General features: G+C 43.8%; 1 protein-coding gene and 1 long non-coding RNA gene across 4 annotated transcripts in view; one reads left to right on the forward strand and one right to left on the reverse strand.

Annotated features, from left to right (window-relative positions):
* Positions 1 to 22,221, forward strand: part of LOC112650533 (synuclein alpha interacting protein) — a 74,364-nt gene that overhangs the window by 46,546 nt on the left and 5,597 nt on the right. For 2 of the 3 annotated variants that reach the window (XM_035696860.2, XM_049115996.1), the window contains 5 exons: positions 4,358 to 4,483; positions 7,846 to 8,015; positions 13,596 to 13,682; positions 14,262 to 15,330; positions 16,611 to 16,681. In XM_035696860.2, coding sequence (XP_035552753.1) covers positions 4,358 to 4,483; positions 7,846 to 8,015; positions 13,596 to 13,682; positions 14,262 to 15,330; positions 16,611 to 16,681 — 1,523 coding nt within the window. The remainder of the gene's footprint in view (positions 1 to 4,357; positions 4,484 to 7,845; positions 8,016 to 13,595; positions 13,683 to 14,261; positions 15,331 to 16,610; positions 16,682 to 22,221) is intronic. The other variant, XM_035696862.2, reaches the window with a different exon arrangement.
* On the reverse strand, positions 17,419 to 18,859 carry LOC112650536 (uncharacterized). Its single transcript, XR_003130263.3, has 3 exons — positions 18,751 to 18,859; positions 18,289 to 18,419; positions 17,419 to 18,146 (listed from the first exon to the last, which is right to left on the reverse strand). It is a non-coding gene; the product is annotated as an uncharacterized LOC112650536 (long non-coding RNA).

The raw sequence follows: 22,221 nt of genomic DNA on the forward strand, positions 1-22,221 counted from the left end.
GCTGTTAACTGTGCTTTCTGTGACCCAAGGGGGTGCCAAATAAGCATGTCCATTACAGAATCAGGGGTCATGGATCAGTGAGTGGTTGTGGATGTTCATATTCAGTAGAGAGAAAGCAGAGACCTGAAGAACACTGACTCTGTATCTGGGTTTAAATCGTAGCTCTACCACTTACTAGTTTGGTGGCCTTGGAGACATTTATTTTTTTTAAAAAAGGAACTATCTCTCTGGATGTCAGTTTCTTCATCTCTAACGTGGAGATAAAAGAACCTGCTTCACCAGGCAGCTCTGAAGACTAAGTAGAAAAAAGCTACATGAAGCGCTGCCCATTGCTGGCACAGAGCAGACATAAATGTTGGTTCTTAGGATTATTGGATGTCTTCCAATTTCCTATTTTTATTGATATCAATATTGTTCAGTTTATGTATTTTACCATAAGTAAAGCATAAGGGAAACTTGGCAAAAAGAATTATTTAGACCTTAACCTATTTAAGAAATCCTTGGATATATTCTTTTTTTCTCACATTTTATTATCTCTGGATTCTCCATTTATCTTATCATAAATGACATCATGAAATTATGGCTTGTCACTTTTTTATACTTCAACATCTCAAAAACCAGACTGAATCCTAGAATTGATAGCATATTAGATTTGATGATATACGATTGCAGAAAAAGCTGCCTCCTTTAGGACTTAGTTATAACGAAAACTGTAGAGACTATATTGATGCTAGTAATAAACCTGTGGCACCCTTTTCAATTACAGTTTTTATTAGACTTTGTCCAGAAAATCTTGTAAATTACATGTTTTAATTGCCTCATTAAACTAATTGCATTGCTGTTAAGAACACAGAAAATACACCAATAAACAGGTCACTGAAAGAGCAGAAAATCCCCAGAAGAGGAAACCAGGACATGAAGGAAGTTTTTAGTCAAGAGATGAAAACTGAATGTATCAATGAGTGTGTGAGTAAATGGGTAGAATGTTAAGTTGGAGAGGCATTCTGTAAAACAGAAATAACACAGAACAGCCTCTCCATCCGTATGACTGCATTGGATGATCTCTGAAAGCAGTACTTATGAAAAAAATAAAAATCAGAAATTACATTCTTGGAGCACCTGAGTGACTCAGTCAGTCAAGAGTCTGCCTTTTGCTCAGGTCATGATCCCAGGGTCCTGGGATGGAGCCCCACATCAAGTTCTCTGCTCAGCAGGGAGTCTTCTCCATCTCCCTCTGCAGCCGCCCCCACCCCCAGCTCTCTCTCACACTATCTAAAATAAATCAATAAAATACAAAAAAAAAAAAAAGAAATTACATTCTTCTTTGAACATCTCCCTGACGCACACATACACGCACGCACATGCGCATGCACGCACAGGAAGAGAGCACTGAATGTCTAAGAAAGAAGGTAGACTCACTGCATATATATTTAATACACATACGCATTCATAAAGACCCTTCTTAGTTGGAGAAGATAGTTGTATTTATTCTCTTTATTGGCTATTTCTCCAATAAGCCGCTGTTTGATTTATAAGACCATCGATTTCTGCTGGCATGTTCTCCAGAATCAGAGCAGAAAGCAACATTTCTCTGAGAGCGGATGCTAAATGTGCTTTTACCAGAACCCGAGAATTCAAGAGTTTTTGTTTCCATGAAGTTTATCAGTGAACAGATGGATTATGTCGCTTCTTATTAAAGTACATTGCCGGGGCAGCCTGGGTGGCTCAGAGGTTTAGCGCCGCCTTCGGCCCAGGGCCTGATCCTGGAGACCCAGGATCGAGTCCCACGTCAGGCTCCTTGTATGGAGCCTGCTTCTCCCTCTGCCTGTGTCTCTCCTCTGTCTCTCTCATGAATAAATAAATAAAGTCTTTTTAAAAAATAAAAAATAATAAAAAATACATTGCCAACTTCAGAACACAAAACTGAATTTGGGGTGCTGGGCAAAGACCTTCCTTGTTCTGAACAATAGAATAATGGTTCTTCCTTTATATAAATCTAGCATATTGAATTGGGTAAGATCTCTAATTATAAGGAAGAGTTTTTCATGCCATCAGAAGAAAAGAAGGCAGGTTCTTGAACAATACGAATTGACTTGGAAGACCATTGGGAGCCAACGCAGCTCTTGCCTCATACAAACCTTGGCCTGTTTGACCAGATTTTCAAGCCACTGCAAAGTCCAGGTCTCTAGATTCTTCTCCATGTTTCTACAAGGGAAAAATTCCTACTCTTTTGAAATGCAGTATTCTGCTTCTGACAACCCTGTTATTAAAAGTCAAAACACTGAATGATGGCAAAGGGCATCTTCTGTAGAGGTGGAACAGACTTATCCACTCTAATATTAATTGAATCTGAAAAATGTGAAAATATGCCTGACAAGAAGGTATATATAGAATATTTCAAAGGATCTTGCAATCCTCTGAACTTGACTTGCTGAAGAAAGGGGCTGCTAGAACATCAGAGAATATATACTTGTCTTCTTTGGCTTTTGGATTTGTCAAACAAGGGTGTTTGAATTGGATAATTCCCTGAAGTCTCTCCCACTCTGCAATTTTAAGATTCCATGACTTAATACTATAGAGCAAGCCAAGTGACCACACGCTTCAGAACAACCCACTGAGGTGGCAGTACTGTCCTTTTTACCCATCGAGTCATGGCAACCTGCCCTCTTGATGTTTCCAGATCTTCACCATTGGCTTCAAACCAGTTGGTTGTGTTTTCTCATCCCGCAGTATGTCCAGTCACCCAGATCTTTTAAGGAGTTAAGATCACACAGTAGAATCATCTGACTCCAAATCAAAGTCATACTGTTTTTTCTCTTCCTAATTAGAAAAAGTAAAGGAAGTTGTTCCGCCCTGTACAGATGAAACATCACCCATGCTGGTCCAAATATCAGCCCCAACTTTCTTCAGTTTGCCTCTGAAGAAAAGGACAAACATATCTGCATACCCTTGTCCAGATTGTAGCTCCCAGCCCTGGTCTCCAGGCTCTGCTCCACCTCATTCTCTACAGATGTTGAGGGTTTCATGTTGTACAGCGTCTGTCTGCTTTTGCAGCTGACACTCCATCTGCTTTTCCTGGGTGCCTTCTTGGTAGGTTATAGGTATTGATTACATGTTTCCCTTCTTGTTTTTTAGGGGTCTTACTCCTTGCTCACTCACATGAAAAGAGGAGTAAGGTGCAGATGTTTGTCCTGTCCCTGATGTTGCCAGTGCCTTCATAAACAGTGCCCTGCACCTCCCCAACGAGGGCTGAAGCATTAGAGTTGGCTATTTTTATCCAACATTCCTTTAGCAGATTAGTTGGCATGTTCAGAAGGTGAAGGTAAATTTAATACAGAAAAGTATAAAAGTTCATGACCAGTCTGAGCAAGGAACTGGAAAAAGAGGGAAAAAAAAAAAAAGAAAAATAGAAAAAAAAAAACCCTTTCAAAGGCTAAGGAGAGGTTCAAGGCTATTTCAAACACATGATCATTTTTTTAAATGTCAAATTCCACTCACTAAACTTCATGCTGTTGTTTTTACCACTCTTATATTTTTTTAACATTATATTTAATTCTTCTATTTTAAAACAGTGAAATCCCATCCCCCTGCTTTCTCCTGAGGCCAAACATAACATGAAAATACCACAAAATACTCAGTGGGCAAAATGCAAACGGATTTTGACAACATGCTGAGCGCACTGTGTCCTTGCTCTTGAAAGGTTGTATTCAGAGCATTGAGTGCTCTCCACTTAACAGGGAATAAGGGAAACCTTTCCTTTTGAAATTTCACTAACATTTGGTCAGAAAAATCAAGAGCGTCCTGGTTTTCTTTCAGTGAGGTTATCTTATGCTTAACAACTTAAGCTTTTGTTTCTCCTTGTCAGTCTGTTGATTGCAGGAGGTCTGGGATCATGAAGGCGTGGTTGAAACATTATCAGCTTCAGAGGAGAAGCTGGTTCTCCTAATGTAATATTCTGGAACCCTAAAGACAGCATAACAAAGTAGCAAAAACATTGCCTTAGCATGGAAAGACTCAGATCCTGGTCCCCACTTTTGATCTGTCTAGCTGTGTGACTTGGAGGAAGTACTCAAAACTTTCTGTAAATCAATTTTGCATCTCTTGAGTAAGTAAGTAAAACAAGAGCATTTTTGACATAATTTTCCACTCTTCAACTTCTCTGAGCGTTCCTCTTTCATGGACTTGAGCCAGAGGGATGCTTGGATTTTCAGTTCAGAATGAAGGGTATGTTCTGCTGATATGATAAACCTAGGTGTATGAAAACAAAAAAAAGTTTTGTTTTCCTTTGTCTTTTTTTCAGACTTGCTACATGATATTCATGATATTCCATTAATAGCAACTGTCTTTGTGTTTATAGGAAAAAATTCTTCTTTGGCTTCTTCAGTTTATGCAAGAACAGGGCATCTCATTGGATGAAGTGGACCAAGATGGCAACAGCGCGGTCCATGTAGCCTCCCAGCATGGCTACCTCGGGTGCATACAGGTACACAGACTCTGCTGCTTTGAGGAGACAAATGAGTTCATCAAGTAATGAAACAAAAAATGGAAATTTTGTTTGCTGGAAGAAATGTGTAGATTAAGTCAGCTTTTTCTGCTATAGTAGATAATAAGGAATTAAGTTGATATATTCGTATATCCAGAAATCCACAGAAATGTTGGCATAAAGAGTCCTACAGGTTTCTCCTTGAGTGTTGCAGGATGTCAAAAGGGACTGGAGAAGGAGGGCTGTGGTTCCCCCTTTCTCTGGGGCAGGGTGGAGCTTTTCAAATGCCTTCAGAAAGCCCCAGAACTGATTACAGGGAGGCCTCAGATATACCATTATGGTTCCCCTCACCCCTCAGGCAGGCTAGGTAGTTTGGCAGCCTCTCCACCCAATAGCCTCAGGTGGCTTCATCCTTGTAGTCCTACCTGCCTCACACATGTTACCATGGTCTGGGTGTGTAAGAGTGTAAGATTGAGGAGCAGAGCCACAGAAGAGGTGGGGAGGTTCCTCCCTGTGCCCCCAGCCACCTGAGAGAGTATACAGGAGGATTGCTTAGAGCATGTGGAGTTGCCACAAGAAGACAAGTCAGAACCGCACCTCTCTGCCGAATGTTTTGGTGTACGAGGCTGAGCCAAACCTAGTGCCGCCGTCATAGTAACACATGGCTGAAAGCCCAGTGAGGGTCCTCAGAAGGTTGAGGCATGTGTGAATGTAAAAACCAGATAGATCCAAAAATAAAAAAATAAAATAATAAAATAAATAAATAAACCAGATAAATCCCTTGACTTAAAAAAAATGCTAAGGCCCTCAGTGACAAAGCAGAGAGAAGGGGACCAACGAGAAGGAGGAGGAGCAAGGGATGACCTTGTGAAGGAGGGAAAGGCTTTACATTGAAATGAAATTTATTTAGATTCAGCCTGGAATTTAATTTATGAATCATATAATGCATCATTACCAGCCTCAGACCAATCTCATCATTCTTATCATGGAAATTGACCCAGCATCTTTGGATGTGTCCCACACCTGCCCAAGATGTAGGAAAGCCGTTTCCTGACTGACACATACTGCTGAGGGCCATGCTGAAAGAAGACACTTGACCTCACTGAGCTCACATGGTCCTAGATAAGCTGTGTGTACGTAGCACCTCTAAGAAGGCAGCATCCTTCTTTGCCTTATTATGTGTGGTTTCTTTTATTGCAACTCAGTGTGCTGACTCAACAGGAACTTCTTGGCTTCCTGCTGTATGTGGGTAGACTGTATCCAAAAGAGAAACCCGGGCAGAGAACGAGTTGCTTGGGAAAGTGGGGACCCTGGAAATGACAGGGGAAGATCTGGAAATGCTGTCACTGGGAAAGGCAAGGGAGTAATAAAAGCAAAAGGCAAGAGGTATCTAGAGCATCTGCCCTTTGGAGAACAAAGTTGATGGGAAATATTCCAGGGCTCTGGAAGTTTCTCCATTAAGGTCGGCAACATGTGCCTCTTCTCCTTGAAGGCATCACTCTGTAGAAGCAGGGATGAGAAAAGAGAGCAGAGAAAGAAAGAAATGTTTTTAAATGATTACCAGTATCTACAGAAGATGATAGGGATGTCGTGACTTTTTGTGGTGGAAAAATAATTGAATATAACTGAAAACTTCAATTTTGTCCGTTTCACAGAACACCCTACTATGTCATAGTCTTGAACTTTTTTTTTTATCTGCTAATAAGTGGCTGAAAGCCAAAGAAAACCAGCTGATAGCACTAATTCTGTTTAAGATTTTGCTTATTTTTCTTTTCTATGTGAAGAGAGGCTGTCTGTGCTTGCGGACCATTCATCTTTCCACTTCACACAAATGATATTTTTGGCACTAGACACTGTGGCTGTGGAAACTTGGATAATCTTGGAAGCGGGTCTATCCACTGGGTGTGAGATTAAAAAAAAGACACAGACCAAGGGTAGAACAGAGGGTGAGCCCCTTTGAGGGGAGGCAGAAACTGAGTATAGGAAGCTCAGGGAGGGAACTGGCAGAGGCCAGAGTCAAGGGAGTGGGAGCAGTGAGTGCTGACAGGGATGCTCTGGGTGGGCTGCGCCACCGCTGTCAGGTCCATGGCAGTGGCTTCGTGGTAGATCGGTCTTTCATGGTGCTGGTCATAAACCAGAAGATGATGCTCCTCGTGATCTCATGTGGCATCTCATGTCACCAGTAGAACTAAAAAAGAATTTTGATTTTTTTTTTAAATTAATGATGTCAGCCACGGTCCATCAAGTCTCTCTTCTTTCCTAACTGATGCCTTGGCCAGATTCCATAAGTCTTGGTGTCACTTCTGATTCAAAGTATTCTGCTCTCCAACCTGAATAAGACTCAGGCTTCAAGGGAGACAGTACGAGGACAGAGGCATGCTTCACTTTGTACACATCACATTAGCTCCTGTTCCCCTCTCTCTGCTGGGCTCAGTGTTGGAGACCAGGAGGTAGGAGAGAAAAGTTAACTGTCTCTTTGCGTAACTGGCAGGGGTCATGGCATGCTCCCCGAAAATCATTGTTGCTTCTTTGGCGCACTGTGGTGGGCCATTCATGTCCTCCCTGGCAGCCTTCAGATGCTGACCCTCTGCTGGGCATGTTGGATGAGGTCTTCAGAGGGCTCTCTGGAGCCTCCCCACAGATACCTGACCCCAGCTTCACATCCTCCTCATCCCATACACTTCCCTCTGCCTGTGTCAACTCACTGCTCTTGCTGCTGGAGACCTCTCCTGTAGTGGGGTGATAACAAGCTTACCCCAAGCCCCCGTGCACAATGTCTGCTCAATCCATGGGTCATATTCTTGCCAGCTGCATGGAGGGAGTGTGAGCTGCTTCACAACCTCTGCTGGTCATCTCTCCAGTTCTTTTATTTTTGATGGGGTAGGCTCAGCAACAGATCACATATGCTCCCCAAGCAAATGGGAACAGGTAAACAAAATTCCACTCTCTCCTTACAGGCATCCCCAACTTAATGGACCTGCCCACTGAAAGGGACAAAGCAGCTCACCCCAGCCACTGCCTCCTCAGGGGACAGACCCCTCAAGACAGCAGCAGGCTCTGCCCCTCACAGATCCCAAGGCTGGGTGGGATTGGTAGTGGTAGGACTGGTTCTGTTGCCAGTTTGTAGGCTCCAAGGGAGGTGTCTGATATCAACCCCTGCAAGCTCACCAGAGGCTTCTTGTACAGAATGATACCCTTCACCCCCTTCCCTACCCTGCTATGGGCTCTGATAACTGGTGTTGGGTTAATAGGAAAAGCTCCATTCACCTTTCTCTTACAGTCAGTAAAAAATGTTGCATGGGGGAAAATAATGTGGCAGGGGAGGTTTTGTCACAATCACATGTCTCTGCATTTTCTAATAGACACTGGTTGAATATGGAGCAAATGTCACCATGCAAAACCATGCTGGGGAAAAGCCCTCCCAGAGCGCCGAGCGTCATGGGCACACGCTGTGCTCCCGGTACCTGGTGGTGGTGGAGACCTGCATGTCGCTGGCCTCTCAGGTGGTGAAGCTAACCAAGCAGCTGAAAGAGTAAGTGGCCCGTGCTTTCCGTGCAAACCAAGTCTGGCTTGTCCTCACTTGGCTTCATTTTGAGCCAGGAGCCTTGGGAATCTCCCCTTGTGCCCAGTGTCCGGGAAATTCCTAGTCTTCTTTCCATCTTCTTTTCTTCTTCCGTCCCAAGTCCTGCCAGCCAGCATTCCTGCTATGGGTACCATCTCTGCAGAGGCAAAATGATACTTAAGCAAACAAACAATGCAGAGGAGACTTCCCAAGCAGGGAATTTGAGGCACATCAGATGAGCGATGGCCTCTTTCTGTGTGCACATGCACGGCCTGATTACTTAGCAAGCATAGAAAGTACATACGCACATCATCCCCAAACTCTGTCCTTCACATTCTAGGAAATCACAAAAAGCTGAGAGAAAAGAAATAAACAAGCTAGAACATGGGCCAGTTTCTCAGTCTTTCAAAAGAAAAATGTAGATTTAGGGAATTACAGACAGATAATCTGGCAACTGTCACCAGTATATTTATTACAAAAATGAAGTGGACAATTTGTGAATCCTCAACGTAAAATAGCATCTGGTCAGCGTGGTGTTATGCAAAACCCTCTTGGTCTAGATGGAGCCAGTTCTGTTCTTGATGAGATTATCAAACTGGTTCCCATTGCCTACGTGGATGGCAGAAAGCATTTCTGGGAGATTATCATGATATGTCTGAAGAAATGGGAATAGAAGAGAAGCCATCAGGTAGGTCTCTAGTGATACAAAGAATCAAGGAACTGACACCACCTGAGTAGGCTAAGGTCAGCCCTTGGAAAACACCAGCCAAAGCACAGTTGCCTGCGGCACCTGGGTGATTCAGTGGTTGAATGACTGCCTTTGGCTCAGGTCATGATCCTGGGGTCCTGGGATAGAGTCCCACATCGGGCTCCCTACGTGGAGCCTGCCTCTCCCTCTGCCGATATATCTGCCTGTCTCTCATGGATAAGTACATAAAATCTTTAAAAAACAACAACAACAACAACAACTACAGTTGCCTTACTGGGGAGGGATTTCCTGAAAGCCAGAATCCGTATTCCAAGTCATGTTGACAGATTAGGAGGATAAACCCAAAAAATTAGATTTTAGAAGCAGAATATGAAGTGTTTTAAATTATTTTTGAAACTACTCTTTTTCCTTTTCTACCTTCTGAAAAGAGACCTTTGGTAGACGGGAGGCCTTCGAGTGTATTGCAGGTGTAATCATGCAGCAGTATGACATGCAGCAGTCCTCAGACCTGCTGGCTCTTCTCTGAGCTGAGAGAAACCATCTGTCTACTTTTACCCTCTTGCCTCAGAAACCAGGTCTACGTACCCTTCAGGCCATCCCCTACTAGAATACTCTCTTTAATGACCTGGTAAGGATTTTACTAGACACGAATAAGATTTCAAAATTAAATATTAAAGGGGTTGTCTCCAAGTGTCCTCTGTCCAGTTACACAAAACTCCCCTAGGGTAGGTGAGCTAAGTGAGCTTCAAGGACTTAATGCAGTTGAAGGGAAAATACATGCCACCTCACAACTCAGTAGGTTACCTTTCCACAGTGAACATACTCGTGCATATGTCTTTCTGTGCATGTGTAAGCATCTCTAAAGCTAAGTTCCTAGAAAGGCAATTGCTAAAATGCAGGACATACACATTTAAAATGTGGATAGATGTTGCCTAATACCCTTCCAGAAACGTTGTAGCAGTATCCATCCCCCCCCCCCCCCCCCGTGTAGTGTATGGACGTTCAGAGGAGCTTTAAAAAATCCAATAGAATGGGGTTTTTTCCCTAAATATTCATACTCAGAAGAAAAATCACAAAACACTGTCCTCAGTCTCTGTACCATGGAGCCTGCAAGCTCCTCATGAGCTGCTTTATTGGTGAATTATTCAAGGTCAGGGTCTTGGCTGCCCTCTCTGTTGATGAGCCCAGAATAAAGTACACATGTACACTAATAGATAACAGTTCTTCCGTTGTCTCCAGAGCTAAATGCTGTAGACAGTTACAGGTTGCGCTGGAGACCCTGGTCTTTGACTTACTGTGTGCCTCCAAGGATATTGGCAGAATTAGAAGTGAATGGAGAAGTCCACTTAGGATAACCACCTGACCCTGTGTCCTTCAGACTGCAGGGCACAGACAACACAGAAAGGTCCAGGAGCAGGGATGAAAAACGTGAGTTCTTCCAGTCCAAAATTCTGAGAGGCAGTCCAGAGTGCCTTTTCCTATTAGAGTACCTTTACTGAATCTTTATAGTTAATAAACATAATTACTGGGGTGCCTGGATGGCTCAGTCAGTTAAGCATCTTCCTTCAGCTCAGATCATGATCCTGGGGACCTGGGATTGAGCCCCCACATCAGGCTCCCTGCTGAGGGGTTGTCTGCTTCTCCCTCTGCCCCTACCCCCTGCTCATGCTCTGTCTGTGTCTCTCTAATAAATACATAAATCTTTTAAAAAAACTTGTTAATAAATGTAATTACTGTTTAAAAAATGGCAACCTTTAGCTCCATTAGCAGTCCTAATGTATAAGCCAAGATATTACAGATTGAATTATTGCCCCCCACCCCAGCAAGAGTAGTTTGGAGTACATCAGAATATCCGCTTATTTGGAGATAAAGTCTTTATAGAAGGAGTCAAATTAAAGTGAGGTCGTTCAGGCGTGCCCAAATCCAGTATCACTGGCATTGTTGTAAGGGGGAAATTTAAATGTAGATACACACACACACACACACACAGGGGGAACACCATGTGAACATGAAGTCAGGGATCAGAGTGATGCATCTACAAGCCAAAGAATGCTAAAGATTGCCAGCAAACCATGGGCAACAAGGAGAGAAGCACGGAACAGCCTCCCTCACAGCCCTCAGAGAGAACCAGCATTGCCCACACCTTGGTCTCAGACTTCTAGCCTCCAGAGCTATGAGAAAATAAATCTCGGTTGTCTAAGCCCCCAGCTGTGGTGATACTTGGCTATGGTGGCCCTAGCAGACTAGACATATGCCCACATATGTTCACACGGTCTGTATACTTTTAAAAATTCGTATTTCACATGATCACACATTTAAAATTGGGCAGTCCTTGCTGAGGGCCTCTGTAGAATCTAGAGAGAGTAGAGTCCTTTTTTTATTCCCCATTCATACCTGGAATTCTGATCTGCAGTTAACCCAATTGGCACCAAATAGTTTTCTTAACAGTATCATAATTCACTTTGACACCTAATAAATCCTTTTACTGTAAACCATAATCTTGCTTGATCTGCTCTAGCCCCTCACTATTTTTTTAAAAAAAACTTGACTTGTAATACCAGCTTGCAAAGTGAGAAAAGTAGAATGTTCTTATTCTTTAGGGTTAGCAGACTATAGACTATGGGCCAAATCTGGCCCACTGTCTGATTATTTTAAATAGTTTTATTGGAACCCAGCAACACACACATTCATTTACCTATCACGTACGGTTGATTTCACTCTACAAAAGCAGAGTTGAGTAGTTATGACACAGATCGTATGACTTGTCCTGGCTCAGGAGAGGGCCTACTGTTTTATGCATATGACTCATATGATCATAAGCCTAAAATATTTACTATTTGACCCTTTAGGGAAAAGTTTGCTGTCTCCTTCTGTAGATAAGTTTTCAGCAGGTGAGTCACAGAATGAGTGAGATAAATTGTAATCACAGACTTTTCTTATCTTAGGGATTAAATGTTAGGAGTAAGACTGACCACGTCTGAAAAACAGAGTATTTGGGGGAGATGGAAGGGTGTCATCCCAGTGTGACCTCACAGAATTAGATTTAGACAGCCAATGGTTGTTGAATATGTATGGTGACACTTGGTGAGAAGAACACTGGGCTTCTTCAGGCCTGGATTTAAGGTCTGGCAGTCATTTGAAGAACCCTTGTGACTCAGGGCACTTGGGTGGTTCAGTTGGTTAAGTGTCCAATTCTTGATTTCAGCTCAGGTCATGATCTCAGGGTTGTGAGATCAAGCCCGTGTTGGGCTCATGCTCAGTGGGGAGCCTTTTTGAAATTCCCTCTCTCCCTCTGCTCCTCCCCCACCCCTGCAACCCACTCAGGCACCACATGTTTGTTGACACACACTGTCTCTGTAAAACAAACAAACAGAACACTTGCAAGTCATTCATTTAGTTCTATGTCCTGGCTCAGGAGAGGGCCTACTGTTTTGCTGCTAATTGTATTAGTTTTCTATTCCTGTAACAAATTACCACACACCTAGCAGCTTAAAATAACACAAATGCATCTTACAGCTCTATGGGTACAAAGGCCAGAATGGGTCTCCAGATTAAAATTGAGATGTCCACATGGAACACTCCTTCTGGAGGCTCTAGGGTAGGGTGGTTGCAGAATCAGTTCCTTATGATCATAAGATCAAGGTCCCCTTCTTTTGCGGCTGTCAGCAAAGGATCACTGCCAACCCCTAGAGGCCAGTGTATTTCTTGGCCCATGGCCCCTTCCTTCATCTTCAGAGCCAGCAACCACAGATCAAGTCTTCACACTTTGAGTTGTCTCTGACCTCATCTTCTACCTCCCCCTCAATGTTAAAGATTTGTGATTAGATTGCATAACCCATAATAGTAATAACCCAGGATAATCTCCCTGTTTTTTTTATCAGCTGGTAAACCTTAATTCTACCTGCAACACTAATTCACTTTTGCCACAAAGGGTAGCATAGTCCTACCTTCCAGGGATTAGAACATGATAGATATCTTTGAGGGGGGATCACCACCCTGATACTAGAGGTCAGTAAATACTGCTTATTCCTCTATGAGTCAGAATCAGTTGGCTTTGATTTTCTCAAATCCTGTAATATGCTTTCTAAACAGATTTCAATTTCTCTAACCTGTGGCTTTTAATTTATTTTCTTAAATTTAAAGCACATTGTATTCACATACTTTAATCTCCAGAACAAATTGAGTGTTGCTATACTGTGCTTCCCTTCATGTAAGAAAATACCAAGTTATTTAATTGTTTTTACCTAGTACAGAAATAGTTGTGTTGTTTTATTTTGCTCTTTTCTGATCACTAAATTAATTCAATTAAAGACTTAAACAATTTAGAAAGAGTACATAATATATATAAATATAATAGAAGTATATATGTTACAAATAATATATATGTGTTATATAGAAAGATTTCTTTAAAATATTATATTACACACAGTATTTTGTAACTCCTTTTTTACTTAATATATGTATGTATATGTATACATAAAGTGTACTTTATATATGCACATATAATAGGGAAGCATTTTCTATGTTGTAGATACTGAAATGTATTATCATTTTAATAGCTGCCTTTGTGGAAATAACTAAATTATTCACTTAGTCTTGTTGATGAGCATTTAGGTTGCTTACAGTTTTTTGCTAATATAAATAATAAGCATCCTTTTGGGTACTCTGTTGTTTCCCTAGGAAAATTTTTGCACTCTAAGGATGAAAAATATGCACATATGTGTAAGATTTTGGGATTTGTTGCTATTCATTGCAAGCAATCATGTAAAGGTTTATACCTACTCATTTATAGTATTGGCTGGGTGTCAAAGAACTTATATGTTTCTGTTTGTTTTTCCTAGACAGACAGTGGAACGTGTCACACTGCAGAACCAGCTCCAGCAACTTCTAGAAGCCCAGAAATCAGAATCACTCCTTTCCTCACCCAGGTAATATCAGGAGTAGGAATGGTGAGAGTTCTTAGTGATCTTTAATCTCTGAGCCTTCTTTTGGAGTTGTAGAAAAAATATCTTTATGAAGACAACAGTATTGTATTTTTATAAAGAGGAAAGGAATTGAGACCATACAGGGGGAGAAGGCTTTGGACCTAAAGTCAGAAGACCTCGGTTCATCTCTGGCTCTGCCATTTCTTCATTCCTGATTGTAGGCAAGTCACGTGCATCCTGGAATGAAGGGATCTTTCAGATCCCTTCATTTCTTCATCTGTGAGATAGGAATAAGGATGTATGTAGGTTTATAAGATCGTTGAAAATGAGAAAAATGGATAAAATTTGCACAAAATTGCTGCATAAACAATCAAATGGTAGACAAATTTAGCGTCATGGCATTAGGTGCGAAGCACTATACGTTGGCCATGGTTGGCACTACAGAGTATTTGCAGATTGATCTGCACAGACATTCAGGGATTATTCGTAGTCCTGCCCTGTTGATTTGTTGTAAGTCGTTTGTGGCAGTGAAGGAAATCAGTGATAGAAAATAAACCTCATATGTTCTTCATCATCTTTTAGTTCACCATCCTCCCCAGCTTCCAGAAGGTCCCAGTGGAAACCTCCAGATGTGGATGATGAGTCTGTAGCCAAAGGCAAACCAGGAGTCCAAGAAGGGATTCAGGTTCTCGGAAGCCTGTCAGCATCCAGTCGAGCTAGAGCCAAGGTGAAAGATGAGGATTCTGACAAAATTCTCCGCCAGTTACTGGGAAAAGATATCTCAGAGAGTGTCTGCACCCAGGAAAAGCTGTCCTTAGAATTCCAGGATGCACAAGCTTCCTCCAGAAACTCAAAGAAGATCCCAGCAGAGAAGAGGGAACTGAAATTAGCTCGGCTAAGGCAGCTGATGCAGCGCTCCCTGAGTGAGTCTGACACGGATTCCAACACCTCTGAGGACCCCAAGAGCACGCCTGTGAGGAAGGCTGACAGGCCCCGACCGCAGCCCATCGTGGGAAGCGTGGAGAGTGTGGACAGCGCAGAAAGCTTACACCTGATGATAAAGAAACACACCTCGGCGTCGGGACGTAGGTTTCCTTTTGGCATCAAGGCCTCCAAGTCTCTGGATGGTCATAGCCCATCTCCCACCTCAGAGAGCAGCGAACCTGATGTGGAAGCCCAGTGTCCCGGCTCAGGGACCACTCCCCCAAGCCAGTCCCCGGGAGACCCTACTCAGCCCAGCCCTGACAGCACTGCTGCCCAGAAAGTGGCCACGAGCCCCAAGAGTGCCCTCAAGTCTCCATCTTCCAAGCGCCGGACATCCCAGAACTTGAAACTCAGAGTTACCTTTGAGGAGCCTGTGGTGCAGATGGGACAACCTAGCCTTGAGCTAAATGGGGAGAAAGACAAAGACAAAGGCAGGACCCTCCAGAGGACCTCCACAAGTAGTGAATCAGGGGACCAACTGAAAAGGCCTTTTGGAACCTTCCGATCTATCATGGAGACACTCAGTGGCAACCAGAACAATAATAATAACTACCAGGCAGCCAACCAGCTGAAAACATCCACGCTGCCCTTAACCTCACTTGGAAGGAAGACCACAGATGCCAAGGGAAATCCTGTGAGCTCTGCTAGCAAAGGAAAGAATAAGGCGGTGAGTGCTATTTGGAGAATATCTCTTTTTTTTTGCTTTTGAATTCACTGTGCTATTCCTAACGCTACAGATTGTTGACCTTTGCCACCTTGAGGGAATCCCCAGAAAAATCCCAAAGGGATGCGTGGAAAACCAACTGCATGTGTTTTCTGATGAGATGTGTCACATTACGGTATATATGCTTTGCTCTTCCTTTGGAAAACACTCTGAGAAAGAAAGATTACATCATAGGACATCATATTCTGGTCCCCTGGTTGCCCTAAATAGTTTGATCCTTGAGGGTTAGGACTCCTAAACTGAGAGGCATGTCTACAAGGTCAGACCACCAGTCGATGTGAAATCTTCCTTGGCACTGATTCTTCCCTGGCAAGAGTTTATTCCCAAAGGCAGTTAAAGAGCACATAAAGAGATACTCTGTTTCTAAAGATTTAAGTACTCAACTTTGGAATGACCTTTGAAATGAATACACCACAGGGACCTCCGCATTGGCATTTTACAACACAAACCCCTAAGCGTTGATCAGGATAATGCTATAGTGGTCTGAAGCGCTCAGTACATGAGGGATGGCAGAGTGGGCCATGAAACTACATTTTATAATTGCATTTTCTGGAAAACCATGCACTATAATCTGTGGTTTAGAACCAGTGAATAAGAGATACGAACATCTGTATAGGCAATGTTTCCTGTGTGCTCTCTGTATCCCATGTGATCCTCCCCCCGCCCCCCAAAAAAACAGTGTAGCAACCAAAATGTGCAACTCTGAGGAATGGAAGGACCCAGAATATCCATCCTTGCAATCTAGGCAGTCACAACCTGCATAAGCAGTTATTTGCCATAAAGTAAAATTCCATTACAGGGAGGCTTAAGATCTGTCCAGATTCCTTTTTAATATCAAACTGGAGCATTAGTTAATAATCTCTCTGATTAATGCCAGTTTTAACTCCACGGTGATTTCCAGCATGAATTGTCTTTGTTGTAAAGGACTTCAGCGGGTATGCATTTCAGCCAGAAAAGTCACACCCGTGCCCCCAAACGCCAGCCCCTTTGGGTGTCACATGTCCAGCCTTACCTGCTCAAATAAGACTTTCCCAGGTAACTTAATGGGTGCTGTCACTTAGGAGGGCAAGAATGATCTCAGCAGCTCCCTGTGCCTCTTAAACTATGTGTGAAGCTTCTGTCTGCTAATCTGCTTCCTTGCGTGCCTCCTGTTGACTGAGTCGTGTGCATGCGCCGAGCTTTTGTTGCATGTTTTCAGATGATGTTTAATTGCACCTCTCTAGGAGATGTACGGCAGCTGCGTCACCCTCTCTTCTAACCTGCTGACCGAAGAGCCTCGGCGTAACCATGCACGGTACGTGGTGCTAGCGGGTGCCTCGGCAGCGGCATGCCTGTGCTTCCAGTAGCCTCACCTTTTTAAATCACAGTACCAGAGCAGCCTTGGCAGGAGCTGATACCAAGAAAGAAGAAAATGCCCCTTTCCCCACCACCACCCCCCCCCCCCAGTAGAAGCAGCCAGTCTTATAATGGGGCCTTAGAAAGGGACCAAGCGCCCGATTGGCGGGGCTTTATTCCAGCAGCAGAGGAGTCTACTCAGCTTACAAACAGGCTGCGTCTCCGGGTTGACTTTGGCTTTCAGGCTTTGTTTTAATGGAGTCAAGTACCAAGTAAGTATAGACATTAAATTTCCTGTCCCGGGCAGACGGAGTCGATCTCTGATCAGAATCGGAGCTGTGAAGCAGAGTTGAGGTTTTCTTTCGTTGCTGATCCCAGACTGAAAGCTCCTTTCATCACCGAGCGCAGGAGAAGCAGGGCCCTGCCATCCTGAAGTTGCTCTAGCTGAACGCAGGCACCCCCATGCCCCGCGGCGCACCCGGCCCGGGGCCGCCCCAGACAGAATGGTTATGCTTCAAAATGCATGGGCTGTGCACAGGAAAGGATCATCTTCAAAGGTCCCCAGTGGCCCAGGCGCCTCCCTGGGCAAAGTCCTTCTGCTTTCTTTCCTCCCCTGCCCCCCAGGGAAATGTGAATGGCTCGCCCCAACACCCCCAGAAGCAGGAAAAGGAAGGAGTGGAGGGCGAGTTCCCGCTCTCAATGCTCCAAGACTGGCATCTTGCTGAAGAAACCCCCCAGAATACATTTTAAGGGAGACTGTCTCTTTTAAGTCATTCGAGCTTGCTTTATTTTTTTTTTAAGATTTTATTTATTTATTCATGAGAGACACACACAGAGAGAGAGAGAGAGAGAGGCAGAGACACAGGCAGAAGGAAAAGCAGGCTCCATTCAGGGAGCCCGATGTGGGCCTCGATCCTGGGACTCCAGGGCCGGAGGCAGATGCACTGAGCCACCCAGGTGTCCCTCAGGCTTGCTTTAATATAAGTATTTAAATTAAAAGAAAAATATAGCACACCTTGCGGCACCCTCCCCCAAATCCTCTGCAGTGTTTTTGCAAATGTGTATATGTTTGTCTGTAATGATAAACACACCCCAACGGGGGAGGGGGGTAGTGTTGTGAGCATCAACTTCAGTCCAGAATACTAAGGAGCAAGAAACGTCACTCTTCCCCCCTCCCCCCATCCCTGTAAGTCAAATTTAATCTGCTCCAGCTCTCTGGTCAGCCTAGAGGAAAGCATATCTCAGTCACTTCAGGGAGTACCCCGGAGGTCTCATTAATTCAGTACATCCAAGGAAGCACCTTGGAACTTAGGTATTTACTGGTCACCAGCATTCAGCTTGGGTCAGGCTTGCATGGTGCTGGAGTCTGGGCTACTTCTGGCCACCCCAGGGCAGGGAATCTTGGCCAGTTCTGGGTCCAACACCTGAGGTAGGAAGGAAATAGAAAAAAAAAAAATGTTCTTTCCCGTCCCAGATATGGGTACAGGTCCTCCCTCTCTTTCTCTCAACCTCCCCAGCCCCCTACCCTTCTCAGTCTCAGGTGAGCTTGGGTGTGTCCTCTGGTACCTGGAAAATTCTGGGTTTTTGTCCTTAAACAGAAGTCACCAACAGTACCTTCAGGAAAGACAGACCAAAGACTTGGCAGACTCTTGGGAGGGAGAAGAACGCCTCTCATCTCTCGAAGGTTCTCGCGGTACCTGGAAGTAAGACAGCAAGCATCACAGTAGATTGTCCTGCCAGAAATACTTCATCCTGTCTTTTCACAAGCAAAAGAACAAAGCTGAACAGTCCTCTATAAAATAATTATAAAAGAGACCAATTGAGGCTTTAGGGCTACTGAGCTATCCAACCCTCGGTTAATACTTTCTACTCAGTTTAGGGAGCAGTCCTTCGGAAGGCTAAGCTTTGAACCTCAGAGTCACTGGCTTTATGGATTAACAGAGTTTGATTTCAGCGGTAAACAGAAACCCGAAATTAAAAATACTCAGTGTATTTAAATAAGCAATCCTGAACCCTTCCCCTCCCTACCTTATAATTAACCCCTGCTTGATCATGGTTTCAGCTTAACATGTGTTCCAGAGAAAGTGAAGAGTCATCGTTTGCTCACGCTAGAGAGGGGAGGTTTCTCAGATTCACTCACAATTACACAGAGGCAGAGAGAACTGGCCCACGTTCACTCCTTAGATAAGATAAGGAGGGATGGCTGTCATGGAAATGAAGCTCCCTCGGAAAAATCAACACTAGCTGGAGATCATGGGTGTGAAAAACATCTCATTGACTCTAGTGCTTGCTTCCTTTTGCCTAGAGGACCCAGAGAAGGAACATCCCACAGAGAGATACAATATAAAAAGGAACCTAGGTGTTCATCCCTCAGTGATGCCTCCATATCTTAGCCCAAGCATTTACATGAATGCTAAAGGCTTGGACAGCAGAGTTTCCCCAGGATTATGTACCTTTGGAAACCAAGAGCAATCATTGGGTTGGAGTTAGCATAATGGCTAAACATTATGCCACCGAAAGGCCCGATCACTATGGCCCTGGGAGAAAGAGTGGAGCCCTGGAACAAAGTGCAGGCATATGCTGGAGTCACATTTTAGTTCCTAAGAAGTGTTTATTTTTCCTGGTAAGGGAAAAATATGGGCAAAAAATACATTTTAAAGAATATCACCTCTGTGTGGGGGTTCTGTTTGCTATTTATTTTCCTAAATTGGTCACAGCTTGATAGCAAAGAATCTAAATTTCTTTTCAATGCCCTTTAAAATTAGATCCAACTCCATTACTTTGGACAGCTTTCCCAGCGTGTTCTGAGTGCAGAGGACGACTTTGTTTATAACAAGCAGATTTATCTTTACTTTTTCTTATCAAGGACAAGTTGGTTTTGAGTTATTACAACTCTAAGGGAATGTTTGCAATTCCTTGTCTTAAAATGCCAATAAGACATTAATTTCCCAGAGTTTAAGTCTAAGCAAGACCTGTAACATGAAGTGGGCTTTGAATCCAGCTACTAAGAGGCAGAGGGCATTATCCCCCTGGGTACCACTAGTCACACCCTCCCTGATCACTATGACCCTGTGGCCTGAAACCCGAGTCCTAGCACCCACACGAGAGAAGACTTCTTAAAAAGACATCAAGTAATAAACACCATAAGTGTGGGTTTTATTGCCAAGGAATTAGCCACATGGGAAATTATACATCCAGAGCCAAGAGTTAGTATTAGATATTTTGCATAGATGTCAAGGTTGTTCAATAACCACTTTAATAGGAGTGGTATATTTGGCCCGAGGTGATATGAGGTGACCCCAGTAGGGCGTCGAGTTCAGGGTGCCCAGTGCCCACCCCCACCAGCACGCATGTACATGCACACACACACACACACACACACAAACACATTTATGTGCTTACTGTCAGGATATCACACTAACCCTAATCTTGTCTCTAATTGTTTACCTTCGAGTATTAATTTTTAACCCATATGCTTTTTAAGCATTCTTGAAGGAATGTGTAATTACTTGGTCGTCATTATGTTATCACGGCTCTCTGATACATGTTGATGACTTAGTTCTAGAGGGACCTCCCCAGGGCCAACACAGTCCTCCTCCAATGTAACAGTTCAGAAGAGTTCAGAAAAGTTGGTTTAAGTGCTAATACGAAAAGGGGATTTAGTGATTACAGACATTAGCATTATTGCCAATTAAAACTATAGTTTCGACTTCTAAGCCCTGATCTCAAGTGTATGTTCCTCTCTAATATACTGGGGTCTAGAGCCAGTCCATCAGTAGGAGTTGATACCAGTCCCCCGAGGTGCCTTCCTCTACTCCAGAAACCCCTAGAACCCACCTGGTCTCCTTTCCCTCCACTTCTCCCTTGTGTCTCCAGGTCCTATGTTCCCTGCACAACTCTCGTCCCTCCCACTCTCACTTCTGCCTCCTTAATGTTCATATTAGTTTCAGAGGGAAACCCCATATTTCATACTGGAGCTTTTTGTCCCTAGGACTTGGAGGGGAGAGGAGACCCCAATCGTGAACATTTCTCCAAGGGCAGGCTCTCCTCCACAGAGGCCACAGTTTTGCATTGTCGTTGGCTCTTGCATAGTAGAATTTTGTGTAAAGAGGAAAATACTCATGTTATGGGAGGTAGTTAAGAGGATCAGACTCTCCCAGTGTCTCAGCCCAACTTAGCAAACTCTTTATAAAATCTGCCATGGTTCGTTCCCAAGGTTGACCAGAGCATGATTCGCAAATGGAGTTTCTTTTCATATCCTCCATATACCCACTGGAAAAGGAGAAAGCATATTCTGCTGCAGGAAGACAGTGAAACATAGCTTAGTCTCAAAGTATGATGAGTTGAGACACGGAAAAAGCCATGACAACTAAGATCTCACATTCAATCTTAAAGCACAGCCCTTGGAAGGCTGGAAATGAACGTGTGGAACAGCCATAACCTCTAAGGAGGAGGGTATGGAGGAAAGACCTTCCTTCGAAACCAGACGCATCCCACCATTCTTTCAACATGTGAATCCTGGTTTCAGTGTAATCACAAAATTGAAGAACAAACAACTCGTTTGCCCCACCCCCGTCCTCTTTACCTCCCTCCCCCCACAGCCCAGGTTTGAACTGTATAATGTCACAGGGGATACTGTCCTGTTACTGTCATATGTGCACCACCTCTGCCTCCACAGGGGTGTCTCTGAACATTAAAAGAGCAGTGCCTGTCTATAAACTCTTACTGAGGCTGCAGTTGCCAAGAAGCAGCTATTCATTTGAGGTTTAAAAGTCCCGGATAGAGACTTTACCCAGACAACTTGCAGTACCTTCACCAAGCATCCCCACTCCAACCACAGTCATTTGGGATTTTCCTCCCCACGCTGAGAACAGTGCAGATACATTATGCTTCCCGAACACCACATCCCTGGTTTGCCAGTGCACGCACTGCACCAACGTCTTTCACTCTAAGCCAGGCATTTTGCTGTGCCAGCACGGGGCATGCTGACTTCATAAAGGAGATCAGAATCCAGAGAGAATTAAAAAAGGATACAGTTAAGGCACACTATGCTCCATGAAACGTAGAGGAACTTCATGAGAATGGGAACCCTTGACAGCCTCCCCACACGCCCCATCTGTACCCGCAGTGTCTAGCCTGGTACCTGGCACATGCTAGAGACTTCATAAATATTTAGTGAGATGGAGAGTGGAGAGAGGAAAAGAGAAACAAAACAAAAACGACTGATCCTGTCATCCCAAGAAAGAACAGTGCCCTCCATATAAATCTAGGCCCTTTGATTACAAGCCCACCTACACCTGCAGTGAGTTTTAGTGGGAGTACTTTGAGGGCCAATGTTCATTCTCTGAACCAGAATCCCATTTTGTAGTAGATGGGACTTACAGATTTGCTCTCAGGAAAGTCCTGAAGGAGGTCACAAAAGTAACAAAGTCTCCCCGTTTTGGTTATCAGTGAAAATGCAATGCTTGCCCATGGACCATTTTAAACTAATCCTCTAAG

Source organism: Canis lupus, chromosome 11, assembly GCF_003254725.2.
Source record: "Canis lupus dingo isolate Sandy chromosome 11, ASM325472v2, whole genome shotgun sequence".
Classification (NCBI taxonomy): domain Eukaryota; kingdom Metazoa; phylum Chordata; class Mammalia; order Carnivora; family Canidae; genus Canis; species Canis lupus.